The sequence below is a fragment of the Uranotaenia lowii genome, chromosome 2, assembly GCF_029784155.1.
Source record: "Uranotaenia lowii strain MFRU-FL chromosome 2, ASM2978415v1, whole genome shotgun sequence".
Taxonomy (NCBI): Eukaryota; Metazoa; Arthropoda; class Insecta; order Diptera; family Culicidae; genus Uranotaenia; species Uranotaenia lowii.
In genome coordinates this window covers 17,206,145-17,231,600 of record NC_073692.1, presented here as the reverse complement: position 1 = coordinate 17,231,600, position 25,456 = coordinate 17,206,145, and the positions used below count along the sequence as shown (strand labels likewise).

The following is a 25,456-nucleotide window of genomic DNA, read 5'->3' as shown; positions in this document are numbered from 1 at the left end:
TGTTTTCGTCTTCAGTTGTGTTTAGCGTTTCGTTTGCCGTGCGTTCGCATACGATACGACATTGAACGGGTGGATTATTATTATTATTAAAGGGAAAGATGCTTCGTTATTTTATTCGTTCTACCGAACTTTCAACCGGAAAAGAAGTGTTGTTACTATCGACTTCAAAACGATGGAGAAGTGCCCAGTTAGAACCATCAACTTTAACGGAAAGTGCCCGTGAAATCGGCTGGTCCGATGCGTTGCCTTATCAAAACATACCCGGCCCGGGGGTTTGGCAGATGTTTCGCGGTTTTGCTCCTGGAGGTAAGGTGTTTGTTTGTGTTTTTTTTTCATTTTCTCTTGTCATGTCGTGATGCTAGTCTGTATGTTAGTGGAATCAGCTGATTTCAGCCAGGCTAACGGTGTGTTTGTTGAATCGCGTGGATTATGTTGAGACTTGAGGGTGATCAAATGCGAATGAGTATTGTAGTAGTTGTCATTGGCAGACTGTTTGCCATTGAATAATTCCCAAACAAACATTTCAGCGGTCGAGTGAACCCTTTTTACAACACATTCAAAACCGTAGTTCAATCAAACAGAAATTCAGTGGGTGTAAACAGAATTCATCAGATCTCCATCTACGTTAAAATGTTTAAAAAAAATACAAAAATGACAAAATTGATAAAAATGACAAAAATAACAAAATTTACAAAAATTACAAAAATGACAAAAATGCCAAAATTGACATAAATTACAAAAATTAAAAACATTGCAAAAATTGCAAAAATGAATAAATTTACAAAAATAACAAAAATTACAAAAATAACAGAAATTACAAAAATTACAAAAATTACAAAAATTACAAAAATTACAAAAATGACAAAAATTACAAAAATTACCAAATTTACAAAAATTACAAAAATTACAAAAATTACAAAAGTTAGCACACGTGGTTGCCCACAGGGAGGTGTACTATCACCTCTTCTGTGGAACCTAGTTGCAGACGGCTTGTTGAGAAAACTCAATGACCGTGGAATACCAACTTATGGATTCGCAGATGATTATCTTCTGCTGGTAAGAGGTTTGTGCATAAGCACATTATTTGACATAATGCAACAAGCTCTGCGCTCTGTCGAACGATGGTGTTCTCATGTAGAACTTTCAGTTAATCCTCTCAAAACTAATATTGTTTTATTTACTAAAAAACGTATCACCCGCGGGGTGCGCCCTCCGCTGTTTTATGGTTCCGAAATCACCGTGTCTGATCAAGTTAAATATTTGGGTGTCATTCTTGACTCCAAATTAAACTGGTCAGACCACATCGAATTCAGAATCAAAAAAGCATGCATGGCCTTCGGACAATGCCGACGTGCAATCGGGAAAAACTGGGGACTCAAACCCAAACATATTCACTGGATTTACTCCACAATAGTAAGACCAATTCTGGCCTACGGGTGTCTAGTGTGGTGGCAGAGAGGAGAAGTTGCAACAGTTCGGACAAAACTAAATCACCTTCAAAGAATGTGTCTCTTAGGGATGTCCGGATCGTTCACTTCAACTCCTACTGCAGCACTAGAAGCTCTGTTTTCTATCAAACCTCTACACTTGTTCCTAAAACAGGAAGCCTTCTCATGTGCTTTTCGTCTACAGGCAGTTGGTCTCTGGCTGTCAGGAAATATCGAAAGATCATCGAGCTATACAAATGTGTGGCCTGATTAGTTAGATTAAACGAGTTTAATTTAGCGCCAAACGATTTAACACTCTCGAGTAGTTTTCCCTACATGGGGTTTAAAGTCAAATTTCCTTCTCCTCAAAAATGGTAATCAGGTTTCGTAGAGGACCAAATGTCCTCTCATATTGTATTCTATACTGACGGTTCATTATCAAATGGCCGTGCAGGTGCAGGAATTTACTGTCACGAGCTGAACATAGAACATGCTCAACCTCTAGGTAATTATTGTACAGTCTTTCAAGCTGAGCTATATGCTATTATGTATGGAGTGCAAATTGCACTTCAAAAGAAGATTATGTTCAGAACAATTTATTTCTGTTCAGATAGCCAAGCAGCTATCAAATCACTCAGTGCTTCCAGTTCTAGATCAAAACTGGTAATCGCATGCCGGAAAGCAATCGAAGAACTTGCTGAAGGCAATGGATTAAACCTTCTATGGGTACCCGGACATAAGGGAATTTTTGGAAACGAGTGCGCCGACGAACTCGCCAGAGTTGGATCGGAAAAGGAATTTTACGGACCAGAGCCGGCTGTCCCAATATCGCCATGTTGGTTCAGAAACCAAATACAAACTTGGTCCTCTAACCAGCATAAACGATACTGGGAAGAGTTGAACATTTGTCGCCAAACAAAATTATTTTTAGAAAAACCATCTCCAATCATATCGAGTTACTTGTTAACTTTAAGTAAAGCTCATTGCAGCATCCTGATCAGAGCACTCTCCGGTCATTGTAAACTCAACTATCACATGCACAACATTCAGCGTGCTGAATCTCCAGTATGCGGTAGTTGTGAATCAGATGTGGAAGATCCCTTCCATATTATATGTAACTGTCCATCATTTGCCAGACTACGTTTTCGTACTCTGGGATCTTACGCTTTAAGCGAATCTGAGTTTAAGAAATCAAACTTAAAAAACATTCTATCATTCCTTACCGAATGTAGAAAAGAGCTTTAATGCTAATAATCCCTAGTGGAAAGGCTTTATGCCATCTTAAATAGATTGAATTTATTTCTTCCTTTTATAGGTTTTTCAGGTTTCTCAGGTAAATGATGAAATCTTGGATAAAAAAAAAGCTAGGCACAATTTTCCCGTATGTTTGGATAACGTGCCGCTATTAAGCCTACCCTCATTCTGATACCTGAAAATTACAAAAATTACAAAAACTACAAAAATTACAAAAAATGACAAATATTAAAAAAAAATGACAAAAATTACAAAAATTACAAAAATTACAAAAATTACAAAAATTACAAAAATTTAAAAAAAATACAATAATTACAAAAATGACATTATTAACAGAAAATACAAAAATTTCAAAAATTATAAAAATTACAAAAATTACAAAAATTACAAAAATTACAAAAATTACAAAAATGACAAAAATTACAAAAACTACAAAAATTACAAAAATTACAAAAATTACAAAAATTAAAAAATTACAAAAATTACAAAAATTACAAAAATTACAAAAATTACAAAAATTACAAAAATTACAAAAATTACAAAAATTACAAAAATTACAAAAATTACAAAAATTACAAAAATTACAAAAATTACAAAAATTACAAAAATTACAAAAATTACAAAAATTACAAAAATTACAAAAATTACAAAAATTACAAAAATTACAAAAATTACAAAAATTACAAAAATTACAAAAATTACAAAAATTACAAAAATTACAAAAATTACAAAAATTACAAAAATTACAAAAATTACAAAAATTACAAAAATTACAAAAATTACAAAAATTACAAAAATTACAAAAATTACAAAAATTACAAAAATTACAAAAATTACAAAAATTACAAAAAATTACAAAAATTACAAAAATGACAAAAATAACAAAAATAACAAAAATTTCAAAAATACTAAAATTACTAAAATTTCAAAAATTTCAAAAATTACAAAAATTACAAAAAATACAAAAATTACAAAAGATACAAAAATTACAAAAATTAAAAAAATTACAAAAATTACAAAAATTACAAAAATTACAAAAATTACAAAAATTACAAAAATTACAAAAATTACAAAAATTACAAAAATTACAAAAATTACAAAAATTACAAAAATTACAAAAATTACAAAAATGACAAAAATGACAAAAATGACAAAAATGACAAAAATTACAAAAATTACAAAAATAACAAAAATTACAAAAATCACAAAAATAACAAAAATTACAAAAGTTACAAAAATTACAAAAATTACAAAAGTTACAAAAATTACAAAAATTACAAAAAACACAAAAATTACAAAAATGACAAAAATGACAAAAATTATAGAAATTACAAAACATTACAAAAATTACAAAAATGACAAAAATTACAAAAATTACAAAAATTACAAAAATTATAAAAATTACAAAACATTACAAAAATTACAAAAATTACAAAAATTACAAAAATGACAAAAATTACAAAAATGACAAAAATGACAAAAATGACAAAAATAACAAAAATAACAAAAATTACAAAAATTACAAAAATTACAAAAATTACAAAAATTACAAAAATTACAAAAATTACAAAAATTACAAAAATTACAAAAATTACAAAAATTACAAAAATTACAAAAATTACAAAAATTACAAAAATTACAAAAATTACAAAAATTACAAAAATTACAAAAATTACAAAAATTACAAAAATAACAAAAAATACAAAAATTACGAAAACTACAAAAATTACAAAAATTACAAAAATTACAAAAATTACAAAAATTACAAAAATTACAAAAATTACATAAATTTCAGAAATTACATAAATTACAAAAATTACAAAAATTACAAAAATTACAAAAATTACAAAAATTACAAAAATTACAAAAATCACAAAAATAACAAAAATTACAAAAGTTACAAAAATTACATAAATTACAAAAAACACAAAAATTACAAAAATGACAAAAATGACAAAAATTATAGAAATTACAAAACATTACAAAAATGACAAAAATGTCAAAAATTACAAAAATTACAAAAATGACAAAAATGACAAAAATAACAAAAATAACAAAAATAACAAAAATTACAAAAATTACAAAAATTACAAAAATTACAAAAATTACAAAAATTACAAAAATTACAAAAATTACAAAAATTACAAAAATTACAAAAATTACAAAAATTACAAAAATTACAAAAATTACAAAAAATTACTAAAATGACAAAAATGACAAAAATTACAAAAATTACAAAAATAACAAAAAATACAAAAATTACAAAAATTACAAAAATTACAAAAATTACAAAAATTACAAAAATTACAAAAATTACAAAAATTACAAAAATTACAAAAATTACAAAAATTACAAAAATGACAAAAATGACAAAAATAACAAAAATAACAAAAATTACAAAAATTACAAAAATTACAAAAATTACAAAAATTACAAAAATTACAAAAATTACAAAAATTACAAAAATTACAAAAATTACAAAAATTACAAAAATTACAAAAATTACAAAAATTACAAAAATTACAAAAATTACAAAAATTACAAAAATTACAAAAATTACAAAAATTACAAAAATAACAAAAAATACAAAAATTACGAAAACTACAAAAATTACAAAAATTACAAAAATTACAAAAATTACAAAAATTACAAAAATTACAAAAATTACATAAATTTCAGAAATTACATAAATTACAAAAATTACAAAAATTACAAAAATTACAAAAATTACAAAAATTACAAAAATTACAAAAATCACAAAAATAACAAAAATTACAAAAGTTACAAAAATTACATAAATTACAAAAAACACAAAAATTACAAAAATGACAAAAATGACAAAAATTATAGAAATTACAAAACATTACAAAAATGACAAAAATGTCAAAAATTACAAAAATTACAAAAATGACAAAAATGACAAAAATAACAAAAATAACAAAAATAACAAAAATTACAAAAATTACAAAAATTACAAAAATTACAAAAATTACAAAAATTACAAAAATTACAAAAATTACAAAAATTACAAAAATGACAAAAATGACAAAAATGACAAAAATGACAAAAATTACAAAAATTACAAAAATAACAAAAATTACAAAAATCACAAAAATAACAAAAATTACAAAAGTTACAAAAATTACAAAAATTACAAAAGTTACAAAAATTACAAAAATTACAAAAAACACAAAAATTACAAAAATGACAAAAATGACAAAAATGACAAAAATTATAGAAATTACAAAACATTACAAAAATTACAAAAATGACAAAAATTACAAAAATTACAAAAATTACAAAAATTATAAAAATTACAAAACATTACAAAAATTACAAAAATTACAAAAATTACAAAAATGACAAAAATTACAAAAATGACAAAAATGACAAAAATGACAAAAATAACAAAAATAACAAAAATTACAAAAATTACAAAAATTACAAAAATTACAAAAATTACAAAAATTACAAAAATTACAAAAATTACAAAAATTACAAAAATTACAAAAATTACAAAAATTACAAAAATTACAAAAATTACAAAAATTACAAAAATTACAAAAATTACAAAAATAACAAAAAATACAAAAATTACGAAAACTACAAAAATTACAAAAATTACAAAAATTACAAAAATTACAAAAATTACAAAAATTACAAAAATTACATAAATTTCAGAAATTACATAAATTACAAAAATTACAAAAATTACAAAAATGACAAAAATTACAAAAATTACAAAAATTACAAAAATTACAAAAAATACAAAAATTACAAAAATTACAAAAATTACAAAAATTACAAAAATGACATAAATGACATAAATGACAAAAATGACAAAAATTACAAAAATTACAAAAATGACAAAAATGACAAAAATGACAAAAATGACAAAAATGACAAAAATGACAAAAATGACAAAAATGACAAAAATGACAAAAATGACAAAAATGATAAAAATGATAAAAATGACAAAAATGACATAAATGACATAAATGACAAAAATGACAAAAATGACAAAAATGACAAAAATGACAAAAATGACAAAAATGACAAAAATGACAAAAATGACAAAAATGACAAAAATGACAAAAATGACAAAAATGACAAAAATGACAAAAATGACAAAAATGACAAAAATGACAAAAATGACAAAAATGACAAAAATGACAAAAATGACAAAAATGACAAAAATGACAAAAATGACAAAAATGACAAAAATGACAAAAATGACAAAAATGACAAAAATGACAAAAATGACAAAAATGACAAAAATGACAAAAATGACAAAAATGACAAAAATGACAAAAATGACAAAAATGACAAAAATGACAAAAATGACAAAAATGACAAAAATGACAAAAATGACAAAAATGACAAAAATGACAAAAATGACAAAAATGACAAAAATGACAAAAATGACAAAAATGACAAAAATGACAAAAATGACAAAAATGACAAAAATGACAAAAATGACAAAAATGACAAAAATGACAAAAATGACAAAAATGACAAAAATGACAAAAATGACAAAAATGACAAAAATGACAAAAATGACAAAAATGACAAAAATGACAAAAATGACAAAAATGACAAAAATGACAAAAATGACAAAAATGACAAAAATGACAAAAATGACAAAAATGACAAAAATGACAAAAATGACAAAAATGACAGAAATGACAAAAATGACAAAAATGACAAAAATGACAAAAATGACAAAAATGACAAAAATGACAAAAATGACAAAAATGACAAAAATGACAAAAATTACAAAAATGACAAAAATGACAAAAATGACAAAAATGACAAAAATGACAAAAATGACAAAAATGACAAAAATGACAAAAATGACAAAAATGACAAAAATGACAAAAATGACAAAAATGACAAAAATGACAAAAATGACAAAAATGACAAAAATGACAAAAATGACAAAAAAAAACAAAAATGACAAAAATGACAAAAATGACAAAAATGACAAAAATGACAAAAATGACAAAAATGACAAAAATGACAAAAATGACAAAAATGACAAAAATGACAAAAATGACAAAAATGACAAAAATGACAAAAATGACAAAAATGACATAAATGACAAAAATGACAAAAATGACAAAAATGACAAAAATGACAAAAATGACAAAAATGACAAAAATGACAAAAATGACAAAAATGACAAAAATGACAAAAATGACAAAAATGACAAAAATAACAGAAATGACAGAAATGACAAAAATGACAAAAATGACAAAAATAACAAATATGAGAAAAATGACAAAAATGACAAAAATGACAAAAAAGATAAAAATGATAATAATGACAAAAATGGCAGATATAACATAATTTACTAAAATGACAAAAATGATAAAAGACCAATGACAAAAATAGCAGAAATGACAGAAATGACAATAATGACAAAAATGACAAATATGACAAAAATGCCGGCTAAAACTCGGGCACGGATGCTCTACGAGAAAATGTTTACAATACTATGGCTGCCGTGTGATTAACCAGGGTTTATTTGAGCAATTCAAATTGCTGGTTATCAGCAATCCAGGTTGCTGAATCCAGCAATTTTTTTTCCAAATATTTCGGCTTAATTTTGTATTTATTTTTAGAAACACATTGTCGTGATTGTACAAATCTCAACTTAGAGATTCACTAAGTCACGTCTGTTGCTCATAAGAAAAGATTAATGACTGACTTTGTTTTGTTTGTTTGCCTAGTGTTGCCAAAATAGTATTAATCTTCAGTGTTGCCAAATATAACTATTATTTTATTTAATTTTTTTATTAAATTTGATTTATTTTCTGCATATCCTTCATCTCATCTCTACATTCTTTCTAAACTCTATTCTCAATCGAATCTTTAATTTTACAGACTTTTGTTTTTCCTAAAACACAAAATTTTATATCCCAAATATCCCCCATCTCAATTCTACATTCCATTCTCTACAAAAGCTTTTCAATTATTTTTTTTCTGCATATTCTTCATTCCATCCGAAAATATTCTTCACGGAAGCCTTCTAATTTGTAGTTTTCCTGTCGCTCTGCTTTTGTTTACCAGAGCCAGAACAATCCGCGAAAAAACATTCTTTGTTGCAGCTTTCTCAAGCTGTGTTTTTCTTATCACTCAGTCTCTGTTTACCAGAGCCGGAATAATTCGAAAGTATTCTTAGAAACAGCCTACCCAACAAGAGAGCTTATGCAAAACAAAAAGCAGCAGTAGCCTTAAAATACAAATCAAAATAAATCATCAGAAGCAGCATCCTTAAAAATCTGTGCTTCTAAAGCCAATTCTGTCATTTCCACCAGTAGGCCAAATCGGAACAAACAATCAGCAACACCAGCCTTTAAAATCTGTACTTTCTTACCCATCTCCGTTTTTTTTTCACCGGAAGGCCAAGTTGAAGCAAACAATCAACAACAGCAGCCTTAAAAATCTGCGCTTCCAAAGCCAATTCCATCTTTTTCCATCGAAAGGCCAAATCAAAGCAAACAGTCAGCAAAAGCTGCCTGAAAATCTGCGCTTCAAAAATCAATTCCGTCCTTTTTCACAAGGTGGCCAAATCAAAACAAACAATCAGCAGCCTTAAAAATCTGCACTTCCTAAGCCGATTCCGTCTTTTTTCACCAGATGGCCAAATCATAACAAACAATTAGCCGCAACAGTCCTGAAAATATGTGCTCACAAAGCAATTCCGTCATTATCCACCGAAAGACCAAATCAAAATAAACAATCAGCAGAAGCTGCCTGAAAGTCTGTGCTTCCAAATCCATTCCGCCTTTTCCCACCGGAAAGCCAAATCCAAACATAACAGAACAATTCCGTCTTATTCCACCGGAAGGCCAAATCAAAACAATCAACAGCAGTAGCCTTAATATCTGCGCTTATCGTGATTTTACGAATAGATCAATGACTGACTATGTTTTGTTTGTTTGCCTAGTGTTGACAAAATAACAAAAGTTGCCATGTAAATTTATTTAATTTACCTTCACTGTTTTCGAATACAACTATTAATTTATTTTATTTTTAATTAAATTTGGTATATTTTCTGCATATCCTTCATCTTATCCATATACACATTTTATTTTAATATACCAACACCGGTCCTGGAATTACAGCTTTGTGCCAGAGTGTTAATCATCCGCCACCAGAAATAGAGTTTTGATTAGTATCTTCCATGAAATATCTACCTATCTATTAAAAATTCACCCTAGACTGATTGCTAGAATATAAACGAAAATACGAATAATAGAATTAATCTAATCAAAGTGCGTGAAATAAACTCTTACCTTGCTTCAGCGTACGAGAGAAATGCAGAGGAATGAGACATATTTATGACTAAATCAATTTGAAAATAATCAGCTTTTCATTTTGAAAAATGTGCAATGAAAATTCAGGTATCAAAATGATTTTACATATGCAAGTGCTAAAGAAAATGATTCACCAAATCAGTTGTTCAGAACAACAATCGTTCGATCGCAGATTTCAACAGCATCGTACAATCTGTTTCTTCGTGTCCTCTTATCGGTGAAAGTAAATTGATATCCATCGTTGGAATTGTCGTTATCAGTCAGCGTTCCCTTGGCGAAATGATAACAGGTACCTGGTTCAGAACCTTCTTCAGAAACTGTTCGGGCATACTGCTTTGCTGTATTGCTAGAGGTGGATTGTGAAAATCAACGTTATTCGTGCTGCAATGTTCCGTAAACATTTTTTGTTTATGAATCGCTGTTTGCCTTTTAGACCGGTAGCTTCGATACGGTTCCGTAGTGTTCAAGTTCAATCGACTGAAGATGTCTCTTCTACGAATAACTTCGCTGATGAATGGGCCAATGCACATCTCTACGAGAAAATTCCCGGTCCCAAGTTGTGGACAATGTTGAGGAGGTTTGCTCCGGGTGGTAGGATTTTGAATATTTTTTAACACGTTTAACACTGAATATTTTTTAAGTGGGTGACGCCAGGTGACGAACGTATTAATACTTTGTTAGTTACATTTTAAATCGCCAATAAAAGTTTCCTTCTCCAGGCCGTTACTACAATGCAACACTGCCGGAAATGCACAGGCGGCTGCGAGCAGACTACGGTGATCTGATAAAACTTCCGGCGGCCTTCGGTCGACCGGACATTCTGATGAGCTACTCGGCTGACGATTATCAGACGTTGTTCCGAACCGAGGGTCACTGGCCCGTCCGCCAGGCGTTGGATTCGTTCGTGTACTATCGGAAGGTGATGAGGCCGCATGTCTTCAAGATGGGAGGTCTGGTGTCTGAGTATGTTCTTTTTTAAAGTTTTAAAGTTTTTCACTAGAAAAAATCAACTTTTGTTACAGACAAGGAGAAGATTGGCAGCTACTCCGAAGTGTGGTGAATCCCGTTCTGATGCAACCGAAAACTGTAAAGCAGTACATCGAGAAAGTGAATGCAGTGACCATGGATTTAGTGAAAATGTTACACAGCAAAAAAAAATGTAACGTTGGACGATGTAAATTATGAGGATGTTAGCCAACCTATGCATTTTTATTGATTTCGGTTTAAAATATTACATCCAAACGATGTACACAATTCGAACACGTCATGTTGTGTAATATTCCAACTTACTATGTGGTATTACATCAAGTAGTCAATGTTTATTCCAATTGACATTTTAAATAGTTTTCGTGTCGGAAAGTTGAAACCGGATTGTGGAGCTCAGAAGGATTTGGCTCCGTTGGTAAGTCATATCAATATTGATAATACATCTAAGCAAAACTATTGGTGATAATTTCTTAACATAATTTTGCTCTTTCAGGAATTTTGGCCATCGTTAATCAGCGATACAACAGATTTCCGGAAAAAAGAAAATAAAAACAGGTTGTATTTGAGGTGAGTATTCTGCGTTCAGTTTTTTATTCTCCCTGTGAACTTTTTCATTTAATGTTTACAGAAATGGATTGTCACCGTTTGCAATTGCGAGGTTATCTGACCAATGGCCTTCAAAGGGACAGATTGTCGGATACGGAACATTGTCAATCAGTGTTTTTTTCGCGTGTGAATGTCATGCTGAAGGTAGAATAAAGGATATGATCGAACGTTTCAACAGGATACTAAAAGGTTCACCGACGCAGTTGTAATAGAATCCATTCTAATGCTTCCATCCTTCAATTTTCAGGTTGTCTTATTATTCATGGAATAAAATTATCGCTTTAGTTTCTAATGGTTTGATTTTCTATGATAAAATTTTCTGAATCCATTATCATTATACATACATAAGTAAAAGCTTAAAATAAGAATCTCTAATTTGAATTGTCGAATTTGTTTTAACATATCGGAAATTATTCAAATTAAAAAAAAAATGGATAACGTTAGTAATCTTATCACAAGTTGTATTTTACCTCTGTGCTCGATCTTGTCTACTGCGTTACATATATTTAGTGTATTTTTTTACATCCAAAACGTTCAGTTGCTTGGTACATCAAAACAATGTAATATTAGATACCTTTAGCGACTCGAGTTATGTGCACGTTTTTGATGTAATATCGCAACACTTGTTTTTGCTGTGTAGTACTTATATATTGTCTTTAACAATGAATTCTTAAACTTAAGAAATTTATTTTCAAGAATGCAAGGAATACGAGACGCCAAAAACGAGCTGCCTTCCGATTTCAACATGTGGCTCAACCGCTGGGCGTTGGAAACCATTGGGGTCATTGCCTTGGATACGCGATTTGGAGTACTAAATGAAAGTCGGTCTCCCGAAACGGAAAAAATGGTCGATGTTAGTATGCCTCTTTTAACAACTTCTAACACGCTGTGATTAATTTTTTTTCAAAATTTTTAGCTTTTAAGAGAACTGTTTGTGCTCATATACAAGCTCGATATAGAACCGTCACTGTGGAAACTTTACAAAACACCCAACTTCAAACGAATGGTTAAGATCATGGATGAGTTGACAGAGTAAGATGTGTTTGGTCAAAAATGTGTTTTACGGATTACTGTGATTTGTTATTTTTTTTCGTTTCTCATAGCATTGTCATGAAGAAGGTCGATCAAGCAATTCAACGATTAGGACAAAATCCAACAACCGAAAACTTGAGTGTTCTTGAGAAATTGCTGAAAGTGAACCGAGATGTGGCCGTTGTGATGGCCGTCGATATGTTGATGGCTGGAGTTGATACGGTAAGATACATTTGTTGTAAACAGTTTTAGGCCAACCTGTAGACATATCTCAGGTGGCGATGAAAATCTCTTGCTAAGTGCTAGTAAAAGTTTTTTTCTGGTAAACATAGTAATCATGACAATTCGTGACTTCAGTTGCATTTTCAAACAAACAACCAACAGCGAAGACTAGAGGAGAAAAAAAATCATTGCCAACTGCTGTTTACGATTCTCGCCGAGGATACATAGAAATAATGGCAAGGGGCGAGGCTTTTTTTACATTTTTCTTTTTGAATAACGAGTTCTGGAATAGTGTACGTGTTTGTTCGTCACCATTCTTTGTACCTCATTGGTTTTAGGCAACACTTATTCACCGTTATTATCCATTTAATGCAATTTCAAACTGGCGAAAAAATAATGCATAAAAATCCAGTGATCATGGCCTCCTCATGGTCCAAGTCAATTCTCATTTATCCTCTAACATTATAAAATCCATTGTATAAAATATGTTTCTGTAGATTAACAGATCAATTCATGTCATCTTCTCAAACTGATTATTTTGGGCATCTCACGCTCCACTAGGTCTAATCAACCAGTCTTCGCCTCCTTTTTGATACTGGGTCCGCCGCAGTGTCGCGCGAGCTCGTGGTTTTACCCTCCCAAGCAACCAGATTTCCCTTAAAAAGGGTTCATAGAAGCTTAATCATTATTCGTTATCGACCTTCTTAAAGAAGTTGTATTTAAAGCACTTAAAAGCTCTGTTATCGATATTTCAACCTTTCAAAAGGCGATTGAAGTTCCTGAGTAACTTTAATGTGATATGAGACAACTGAAGCTCCCGTCAATCATTTTTTCAGCCAAATTTATACTTCGGAGCACCATCTTTAAATAAAAACGCGACTTTTTATTGCTTGAGTTTACCTTCACACTTCGTTCTCCTGCACGCCGACAAAGCTAGCTCTAAATTCTCGTCGCTCGAATACTCCGAGATCGCGCAGGTCCTCTTCATGCAATATCCACGTCTCTAACCCATAGCGGACAACCGATCTAATGAGCGTCGGGGTTGTGGAAAAGTTGGACATCACGCAATTGACAGATCCATATTGTAGAGCTTCGGATGGTATAATTAGGTAACGGATGACGCTAAACTGGCCGTGATATGGGTAATAGGTGGTTTCCCCATACAAGAGGTGGTGCCGCTTGAAACGAAGGCATGGTGAAAGCCAAAGTTAACGGGATCTACTTCTGTAGCTGCTATGCTCTCCCAAAATGGTCCTTAGAATCATGGTTGATAAGATCGTAGAGGTGTTTACATGGAGAAGCCCCATCGTTAGAGCGACTTTAACGCGTAGGTAGAGGAAAGGGTCGCTATTGGATGGTAAGCGAGGCCTACACGCATAGCGATCATTTCGCGATCTGCTTTTGTTTGGGCTCAAGTACGCGGAAAGGTAGACGAGAGTCTAGGACAGGTGAACGCCTCTGGAAGACAACACAATTTGACCAGAACGTATTTGTCAAGGTGTGCATTGGGGAGGAACCTGGACAACCGGTCCGCTGAAGGATTGAACAGGGTACTAGCTCGCGTTTGCGATGTTGCGATGACGAGAAGGGCCAAGCGTAAAGCGTAGGCAAGGACTAGGTACATACTAGGAGCAAGGCGCAGGATGCAGAACGCAAGGACCCAAGAAGAGAGAGCGGAGCTTAGACCACTCTTCACAAGCGCGAGGGCCATCAATGCAAGCAAAAGTGCACGTTTCAAAAAACTATTCCGAGACGCCAACGACTGTCCATTAGGACGATGCCTATCGGATAGTCATGGCCAAAACGAAAAGTGGGAGTGCGACACCTGAAACGTGCCCAGACAAATTGAGAGCGATAATCAGTGAGTTGTCACCACAGCACGGTATTACCCGCAGGCCAACAGTCCCGTACGACTGGGACACCAGCATAGAAGAGACGATTACGGTGGAAAAATTTCGAGTAAGCCTCTCCAATGAAGGGAGTCCCTCGGACCGAAAGCCATTCCGAACGTCGCAGTGATGACCGCGATCAGGGAGTTTCCTGAAATGTTCCGGTCATCATTGCTACGATATGTGACGGAACGGTTGTTCCCTGATATTTATAATAAGTCCTTCTGCCTAAAACGGGTAAGCCTCTAGGAAACCCATCGGCGTACCGGTCGATTTGTTCAGACGCCATCCGCTCTGTCATTGAGATAGTGGACAGAGTCTGACTAACGAAGAGGAGAGGGCTCCGTTTTTGTGCGGTGGTCACTGTGGCCGTGAAGAAAGCCTTCAACAGCGTCAGTTGGATAACGATTGCGTCGTCGCTCATCCAAATGAGGGTCCCGACATATCTGTACAGTAGACTGAGTCGATTTGGGGTCATTTTGGAATTTCTCAAACCCTGGGGCCTAAAAAGCTTCGTATTGGTCTAAAACTCATCCATGATTTTTTGCAAAATTTTTAAGTAACGTTTACATGAGTAAATTTGAACTTTTAGGTTTGTATGGGAAAATTGAATATTTTGTACTGAAAAATCAACATCACTTTTGTTTCGTCTGTAGAACCGAGCCAGCTTATGGTTTTTGTGCCAATTTATAAATTTATTCAAGGAAATTTTCCGCTGAACAACTTTGTCGAAGACCGTAACTTCGTATCTTATTAGGAAAAAAAGTTATTAGCTGTTTAACAGGGTTATGTCTTTTCGCACTGATAAACAATAAATTTAATTGACATCCCTGCAGAGTGCCTAGCGAGCTATTGCGTGACTACTTTCCATGGAACACTTACGAGGCTCAAGCAGTGAGGTCATCTGAGTTTATTGTTAATCAATGCGAAAAGACATACCCCTGTTAAACAGCTAATAACTTTTTTTTTCTTATAAGATATGAAGTTACGGTCTTCGACAAAATTGTTCAGCGGAAAATTTCATTTGGAAATTTTTAAAATTGGCACAAAAACCATAAGCTGGCTCGGTTCTACAGACGTAACAAGAGTGATGTTGATTTTTCAGTACAAAATATTCAATTTTCCCATACAAACCTAAAAGTTCAAATTTACTCATGTAAGCGTTATTTAAAATTTTTGCAAAAAATCATGGATGAGTTTTGGACCAAAACGAAGCTTTTAAGACCCCAGGGTTTGAGAAATTCCAAAATGACCCCAAATCGACTCAGTCTACTGTACAGTCTTGTGGAAAGTTATTTCCACAATCGCCAACTGCAGTATATGACCGGCGAGGGCATACTGACACAAGAGGTTTCGGCGGTTGTACCACAGGGGTCTTGGCCTTGTCCTGTGGAATATCACGTATGACGTGCTTCTATGAATGAGCCTCCCATAGGAAGCTGAACTCGTAGGATTTATGGAAGAAGTAGTCCTCTTGGTGAGAGGCTCCTCGACAGTTGAGGTTCAGCTACCTAGATGGTGCTGATCTCACCACCATCTCACAGGTGCCATTGTAGTTGGACAGGCAGTGTTATTTCGTGTCCAAACGCGCAATTAGGTACCTAGGGTTGATGATTAACGATAGCATTGCGAGTCATGTGACTACGTGTGTATAAGAGAGGCAATGATGTCGAACTCCTCGGCAATTCGTAGTTGCAAGAGGAGGATACTAACAAGCGTGACCACGTCAATCCTGCAGAACGGTGCGGTAGCCTGGAGGCAGGCCCAGGGAAGACAGTGTAGCCTGCAGAGATTTAGCAGCGTTCAGCGTTTGATGATCCTGCGGATTATCAGTGGATATTAGTGGCGTCATGTCCCATGTGTTAGAGGAGAATGTCTGTTGTTACGACAATAAAGACAAAACCCAGCGTTTGTGATCTCGTTAATGAGGACTCGATGTCCAATTGACTGCAGCTGTGGGGTCAGATAAGCGAGAGGAAAATGGGCCCATCGTGTAATCCCGCACATCGAGAGCTGGATCGGAAGAAGACACGGTGAAGTGGACTTCCATATTACGTTATTCATGGATGCTTCATGAAGTACCAATACCGGTTTGTACATGTGCGCTTCGCCATATTGCCCCAGCTTGTGGTGACGAAGGGGAAACATCCGAACGCATGATCCGGGTGAACTCAATGCTGACCACGCCAAGTATTGGCATCTTGGCATATGTTCCAACAAAACAGCAATCTCAAAAGGATAAACCATTATTCAAAACGATGACTGTCGGTTACAGTAACGCGGGGGAAGTACTACAATCAGAGATGCCAATTTGCCTGATTTTTTGGGGATTGTCTGATTTTTCGAGGCTCTGCCTGACAACCTGATAAGTCATTGAATTTCCCTGATTTTTGAAAATATGCCTGATTTTGCCTGATTTTTTGCGAATGTGATGAAAAAATGGGTAGTAAAGAACTGGATTAGGTACCATTGCTGCAATTTAAAAAATGAAAATGCGGCTGAATCAAAGCAATCAAAAGATTCTCTTAAATTGTTATTTAAAAAGGGAATTAAAGGAAGTCTTTCTATAGGGAATCAATATTGCTCTAATTGCGTATAATTTTTCAACCAAGTAGGCTCACAACACATATTGAAGTGAAAATGTGGAGTGATGACAAAAAAAGGTCATCACTTTGAGCGAAATTTCCGTTACTTCCGTAGCATGATTTTTATTTCACCAGTTCCCTGAATTTTGAAAAAGAATATTGGCAACCCTGAAACACAATAGTTCAACTACTGATCGTAGTGGCCTACATGGAACAAAAATGTTCCGCAAAATGTTGTTGGCTGTCTTGTCAGATCCCCAGGCGGTAATCGTGTTCAAGCGTAACCCCTTGGACAGCGTGGCGAGGCATAATTGACATCAGCCTTTACTCGTTACTGATTTCTGGAGAAGAGGTCATCTTACACCGACTCGAGAAACTCACCCGCCGGCAACATGAGCTCACTCTACCCGAGAGTATTCCGAGATTTTGCTCTCATAGCCTTGAAGTCATTGCCACCAACAATATTTTTCAGATCTCTTATTGGTCAATATTACTCAAATCCCATATGAGTTTTAGCCATCTGGATGCCCTGCTGGTTGAAGTGAGAACATGAGGATGATTTCGTCACTTGTAGTCCGCGCGGGAGCAAAATCATTTAATAAATTACAAACATGGCGGACTTTCTATCATATCCGATTTGTAGTGACTTCAGACGACATTTTATACGATTTTTTCACTATGCAGTTGGAATTGCAACACCACTGTAAACGCCTTAAGTTATCATTTCCGATACGATTTCATGTTTGCTGGGAAGGTTCTGCAGCAATTTGGTATGGTCGATTGCAAATCCGCAAGCAAGCCGCTTGACAAGAACGTTCGCTGGAGAAAGCTAAACGATGCGATGATGTGGTTATCACCGAACAACCGTTCAAAGAATTGATCGGTTTACTACAACATCTTGCGAAATCTCCGAGCCCAGATATCTGTGCTGCGGTTAGCGCACCGAGCGAGGCTAGTTTGGCGGATAGGCACTGGCAAAGGCCTGCAGCGTAATCTGTGATACCTTCGAGGTACGACAGATACGGCGCGTTGGTATTCTGCAGAAACGCGAAATTGCAACCAATCATATAATATGCAGATGCAGATTTTGCCAACGACTCCGATGATCGAAGATCTGTATCAGACTACGCTCACATGATCTTCGGGAATCTTATTTCGTGGTCAACGAAACGTCAGCAGACGGTCAATCTTTCTTCGACTGAAGCTTGGGAGGAAGCTCTTTGCCATGAAGTCAAGGAAGGTTTGTGGTTATCAAATTTCCTGAGTGAATTGGTGTGTGATTAGCACTCTTTTCACGTTAATGTGAGGGCAAAATCCGCGCAAAGCGGATAAAGCATCTGGACGTGAAGTATGCATTCATTAGGGATATCGTAAGAAGCGGAACAGTTCTTTATGGTTCTGTTAGCCTTGTGCCAATTCGCAATGGATGGTTGCTGAAAACGATTGGTTGATGATAATGTACACGGTACAAATGTCATCATCTTACACACAACCCGATGCTAAATCATGTTTGTGGCTAGCAGTTACATCGTAGTGTTGGCAGATGATAATGAGTTATAATCTCTTTCTACTCACTGAAAAATGAGTACTTTCCCGGTTAGGGAATATAAGTGGAGAAAAGTGAGACAATAGCTATCGCTAATGTAGTTAGTTCTATTTGAATGACTTGAAGATAAAACCTGAATAAGGATAACTCTATTCCACCATTGAAACCTGCGTTTTCAACAAATGTTCCGGTTATGTTGAAGGTGACGTGTCCCGGTTCTTCCAGCAACTTCGATAATTATTTACTGACCGAACATCGTAGCACTAGGTACCTACTTGAATTGTCTTGTTTTGTATTCTCTGAAGCCGCTTTGTTTGTATATCTGATGCATGAAGTCATATCGTAGCGCAATAATGAAAGTGTGGCACAGTAACAGATTTCACGCAGTTTATTTTGGCAAAGTTCTGCATTGTTCCTAGCAATCTTCTCAATAGTTATAGTCGATTTGAGCTACAAAGTTAAGCTTGTCATCTTTTGTATGACTTGACGAAGGTTCTCTTCCGACTGCACAACTATCTATAGATAAGTTTGAACTACCTCCGAATTTGCGGTTTCCGATAATCATCATTTTTGCTTCTTGTATACGAGCTACAAATCATAACTACTTCAATATTCAGTTCTAATCGGGTAGTGACTCGATTCACACGGCGATTTCTTTGTCTCGAGTGATCGATTAATATCTGGTGGTTTTTCTGGAAGGAGGTTAAATTTTTTGTGGAAACCGATAAATCTACGATCGCGTTTCGACAATTAACATAAATATTATTTAAATACTGCTTAATTGTCCGATAATCAACGGTTCTAGTTTCAAGTTTATATTTGGTTGGAAGACAAATTGTCGCTATTGTTCTTTATCCACGCCGTGAGTGACCACTATTCAATTGTTCTGAAGAGCACAATTCCTACCCGCAATGGCGGGATCAAACGAGATACGAGCTAAAGAGCCTCCGGACATAGGTCAAAGTACTCTTCCTGTTTTTATGAGGAATAAGAACTACGATGGTATTATGCGTATTTTTCAACTCAGGATGAAGCCTAAAACCGACAACGACAACACAACACGCCCTCCGCTCCCTCAGAACCCTTTTCTGATTGGGCACTCCGTTGGAAAGGCTATTGGACAAGAGAATGTCAAATACGTTGAAGCAGTCAAGGAAGCGAGTGGCGCTAGATATGTGCTACGTACCTACTCACCTATAATAGCAGAATCCCTTCTTCAAATGACACAATTAAGTGATCAAACATGCATCGAAGTTGTTCCACATCCCACGTTGAACATTGTGCAAGGTATTATATACGACCCCGATACCATGTCAATGAACGAAAAAGATATTGAAGAGGAACTGAAATCGCAGGGAGTAAGCGCTGTTCGTAGAATTAAAAAGAAAGATAAGAACGGAAAACTTCAAAACACCCCACTTCTTGTTATCTCTTTTTGCGCTACTACTTTACCCCAGTACGTAAGATTTGGCCTTTTACGCATCAGCGTGCGACCGTATTACCCATCGCCACTCGTTTGCCGCAGCTGCGCAACTTACGGGCATACGAGTAAGAACTGCACCAGCAAAGGCATCTGTTCTACTTGTTTTAGAGAACACCAAGAAAACGAAACTGAAACATGTGAAGCCGTTATTTTTTGCAAGCATTGCAAACAGGAGGGTCACTCACCGATCAGCCGCGACTGTCCCTTCTTTCAAAAGGAAGAAGCGGTGATCCGCCTGAAAGTAAATAAAGGAGTTACGTATCATGAAGCAAGGATGGAAATAAACCAAACATGGAAACGAGATACCTTCGCTAGTGTAGTTCAAGAACGACTGAAACAACCTGAGAATGATAATGACTATCGCTGAGCTTCGCACAGAGCTTATGAAACTGCGGAACGAAATAGAAGCCTTGAGAAAAACCACTCATATCAAAGACCACCCACAACCTTCTCGTACACCAAAGGAACGACTGTCCACGAAAGATACACCTAGACAAAAACTGCAAACATCCAACAACCAACAACCTCACTCTCAACACACTCAGTTGCCCAGTCAATTACCGCAAAGTAGCCAAACAACCATGAGCTCCCATTACGGAACGAGGAGTGTCAGCAGAAAGCGTGTTATTGGCAATTCTTCAAAAGCGACGGAAGCGAAATCCCAAGAAACTCCACTCGACTGATCCTGAACCACCAGAGAACCTACGGCGAGGATACCTCCAGCATGTACTGCGATGTTTCATCCGACGACTGAAACTGAAATGGAGAACAACCAGATTTCAACACCGACAAACCATGATGACCTCAGCGCACGACCCGGAATATTCTATGGAACCATCTCTAAACTTAAACAACGCGATGTCATCAACTCCGGACCCAGTAGACCACTGGGTTCGCCAGGTGACGTACATTATTTTTACAATTCGAACAAATCCTCTCGTTTTTTCTTGTTACAGTGGAACATACGCGGGTATTGGCCCAACTACAACGAGCTAGAGAAAATTATTTCCGATAATCCCCCTTCGGTAATCTGCCTACAAGAGATGATGACAGATAAGGTATCAAGATTTCTGAAAAGCTTCTACGACTGGTATTTCCTTCACCGCCCCTCACCCCAGTGGAAAAGGAACGTCTGCCATCGGGGTTTTAAAATCTATTTCACACAGCCCACTGACCATTCCTCAGAGCCGTATCCACGCAGTTGGTGTACGGTTGAAATCGCCCATCAATGCCGACGTTGTATCTATTTATGTTGAGCAAATGAAGTGCCATGAGCTACAGGAAGAAATTCGACCATTGTTACACAATCTAGCTTCAAACGTTATTCTGGCCGGTGATTTTAATTCTAGACACTTTTCATGGGATAATCAGCAATCTAATAAAAAAGGTGACATTCTTGCCGAATGGGCGGCAAATAATGCATTAATAGCCTTAAACGACGGATCACCTACTCGTATTGACGAACATCGCGGGAGTTCCTCTGCTATTGATGTCACTTTTGTGTCAATCGCACTTGTTCACACGCTTCCAATGGACTGTAGAAAATGATCCTGTGGGAAACGATCATATGCAATAAAAGTTGGTCTAGATTCCCCCTATTCCAATACATCTCACGTTCAAACGATGGCTGCATCAAAATGCTAATTGGGAAGCTTTTGAGAAGATTCTGAACAGAAGCATACCTGCTAGAATGAACCCTCAACGTTGACGAAATCACTGAAAAAATACTCCAAGCTGCCAAAACTGCTATACCTGCAACCAGTCAGAAATGTGGAACCAAAAGTGTTCATTGGGTGGAACGACAATTGTTAAAATGGCAATAAACGAACGGCGAAAAGCTCTTAGAAAAGCCAAAAAGCTACCCAGCAATGACCCTCTGAAAAATAGAAGCGATGTCCCTTTTCCGACAGAAACGACAACAGGCCAGGAAAGAAATTGTATCTTGCAAAACAGCAAGCATGGCAAGATTTTGCCAGCAGCTTCAATCCTCAAACTCCAATTTCACTGATGTGGAAGAGATTCAACTCGCTATGTGGTAAAAGGTCCAATAAGCCAATTGCGCTTTCACTGTTGATGATGATTTTATTGACGACCCCAACACAGATTGCAAATAAATTCGCTGACCATTTCGCGAACGCTTCGTCGTCAACTAACTACACTTCAACCAATAACCCTACAGAAGAGTACCAAAAACCAAACAGATAACCAAGCCAACAATCCATCCTCACTTGATCAAGAATTCTCACTGAGTGAGCTATTTCGAGCTCTAGACAAATGTCACGGCACATCGGTAGGACCTGACATGATAAGTTACTCTATGCTTAATCATTTGCCTCTAACATTGTAAACAATGTTTACTCGACTCATTCAACGATCTTTGGAAGAAGGGAGATTTTCCAGAACAGTGGCGTATATCAACGATTATCCCGATCCCTAAACCATCAGAAGGACAAAGAAACTTAAATTCATTTCGCCCAATAGCTTTAACGAGTTGTATAGGCAAGCTGTATGAACGAATGATTAATCATCGATTAACTACCCACCTAGAATCTAATAACCTCCTTTCCAGTCGACAGCATGGGTTCCGTTCTGGACGAGGAACTTCAACTTATTTTAGCGATTTGAGGGAGATACTATCGAAGATTGAAGAGGAACATGACCATGGCGAAATTGCAATTCTTGATTTAACAAAAGCGTATGATAGGGTGAAACGATCAACAATCCTGAATGAAGTCACCAAACTACAGCTTGGGAGAAATATGAATGAGTTCATTAATAGCTTTTTATCTGATCGCAAATTTCGAGTGTGTGTTGGTGGTAGTATGTCTGATATGAGATATCAGGAAAACGGAGTCCCTCAAGGATCGGTGATAGCTGTCACACTTTTTCTATTGGCCGTTGATCCTATCAATAATCTGAACCTAAAAGATACATCATTCTTAATCTACGCAGATGATATTGTACTAGTTTGTATGGGTAAAAAGACTGCAATCATCAGGCGCAAGCTACAAAAAAGCTTAGACGAAGTTTCGAGTTGGGCTAGAAAATCTGGGTTTGAAATTAATGCTCGGAAAACTAAAACGCTTCATTACTGCAAATTACGAAAACATAAAGTGATGGAGAAATTTACCTGAGTTATCCATAAACACAGAAGTCATTGACAGAGTAAAATCCGCACGAGTGTTAGGGTGTATACATATATAGCAAAGGAACCTACCGACGACATGTTGAAGAAACAAGAAGGGAAGTTAAAAACCGGCTTAATTTTCTCGCTTCATTATCAAGGTTATGGGTGCAGAAAGACATTATCGCAAATAGGTACTGCTGTTGTACTATCAAAAATTGTTCTACGGCTTGGAACTCTACAGTATGGGTAACTTTCAACGCTTAGAACCGTGTTATAACGCAATATGGGCGCATCGCTTCAGGAGCATTTAAAACATCTCCTGTTATCTCTTTGGTTGTTGAAAACGGTAAACCAGATTTCTTAAGAGCTAGTACACATTTTTTTAATTTCAAGGGCTATTAAAATTTCCGAAAAAAAGAAACCAACGAAACTCAAAAATCCTAGAATGTGCCAATAACATTTTCAACAACTTGACTGCAAAAAATCTTCCCCAAATCCCTCCCCACAGCTCGTGTTGGTCCGAGACCTTGGAACTCCACAACTCCACAAGTCGATTGGAGTATGAAAAAAATCTTTCAAAGTCGGACAACCAGCTTTCCAAGCAAGGCAATTGTTCAACACCATTGTAGGAAACGAAATATCACCAACATGAAACCCTCTATACTGACGGATCGAAATGCGAGGATAGTGCAGGATATTGCAGTGGTTGGAATCGATTGGCATTCGTCAAAACGGGTCCCTCAACAGTTCTCGATATTCTCAGCAGAAGCTGCAGCTCTTTTAGAAGCAACAAAAAGTGCACATTCATCATCAGAGACGGTGGTCTTTACAGATTCAGCCAGTTGGTTTACAAGCTCTAGAAAGTTGGTCAATCTCAAAATCCGTACATTCAAAAGATAGAGTTGATCTCAGTACATAAACCAATTACATACTGTTGGATACCTGGTCATTGTGGGATTAAAGGAAATGAAATGGCGGACTTCAGAGCTAACCGAGGGTAGGGGCAGGGTGAATTTCGTTCAATACCAATCCCTGCATCGGATGTAATAAAGTGGGCCAAGCACGAACTACTACGAATTTTTCCGAACAATGTGGTTTGGATTGAGGAACAATAGTCTGAGAGAAAGTTAAACAAGACACCGAAGTATGGAAAGATCGAAGTAACCGCCGAGAAACAAGTGGTGCTAACCAGATGCCGCATAGGTCATACTAGGATCTCCAAAGAACATCTCTTCGACAAATCAGACAACACATGCCAGACCTGTGATGTCGAGAATTCCATCGAACACCTTATCACAAATTGTTCAAAATATGATGAAATTAGGGAACAGTTAGGACTTTCGAACAACATAAACTTTTGTACTGAATAACAATGTTCAAAATGAAGATAAGATAATTAAGTTTTTGAAAAAAAATCCAAGTTTATGATCGAATATAAAATGTTAAATAGATTTAAGTTTGCAGGGGAAGAATGACCTTAGACGTTAAATTCTCCTTTAAATAAATAAATTAATAATAATAACTACTTCAAAAGGAAATGTCATTTTTATGTCATAAATGTACAGTTTATAAAACAACGAACCCAAAACACTTCCTTGTGGTGCACCTAAGTTTATCTGAACATCTTCATGTAGTTACTCATATTGCTTGACAGGTACAATAAAATGGTGGTTAGGGGTATATGTTTGGCATTAAAAAATATCAATTGAGCACACGACGTTAAGTTTAAAACTTTTTCTCTTTTATGCTGTGAAGAAAAAACATCTTCATCGTAAATATTTTACTTCCAGACATCGTCAGCCACCGTTGGAATTCTACACAGCCTAGCTACGAACCCCCGAAAAACAACAGAAGCTCCGGGAAGAGCTTCGCACCATTTTACCTCGAAAAGATTCACCCTTGACGGTGGAAAACATGCGTAACCTACCGTATCTGAGGGGCTTGCATCAAAGAGGGAATGCGCATAGCACCCCCGA

At 35.1% G+C, this 25,456-nt stretch overlaps 1 protein-coding gene across 1 annotated transcript; it reads left to right on the top strand.

Moving 5' to 3' along the window:
- Positions 1–50: 50 nt before the first annotated feature.
- Positions 51–25,438, top strand: LOC129748781 (cytochrome P450 12b1, mitochondrial-like). The gene is made up of 7 exons (XM_055743524.1): positions 51–306; positions 10,723–10,966; positions 11,026–11,142; positions 12,293–12,449; positions 12,513–12,628; positions 12,700–12,850; positions 25,271–25,438. Exons 1-7 carry the CDS (start codon positions 99–101, stop codon positions 25,400–25,402), a joined length of 1,125 nt encoding a protein of 374 aa, XP_055599499.1. The 5' UTR covers positions 51–98; the 3' UTR covers positions 25,403–25,438.
- The last annotated feature ends 18 nt before the right edge of the window (positions 25,439–25,456 follow it).

Bases quoted from the DNA above. Each gene is read 5' to 3' on its own strand.
- LOC129748781 (XM_055743524.1), top strand. From the start codon at position 99: ATGCTTCGTTATTTTATTCGTTCTACCGAACTTTCAACCGGAAAAGAA. The intron at 11,143-12,292 runs GTTACACAGCAA...TTTATTTTCAAG, and splicing joins ACCATGGATTTAGTGAAAAT to AATGCAAGGAATACGAGACG. The intron at 12,851-25,270 runs GTAAGATACATT...TTTTACTTCCAG, and splicing joins TGATGGCTGGAGTTGATACG to ACATCGTCAGCCACCGTTGG.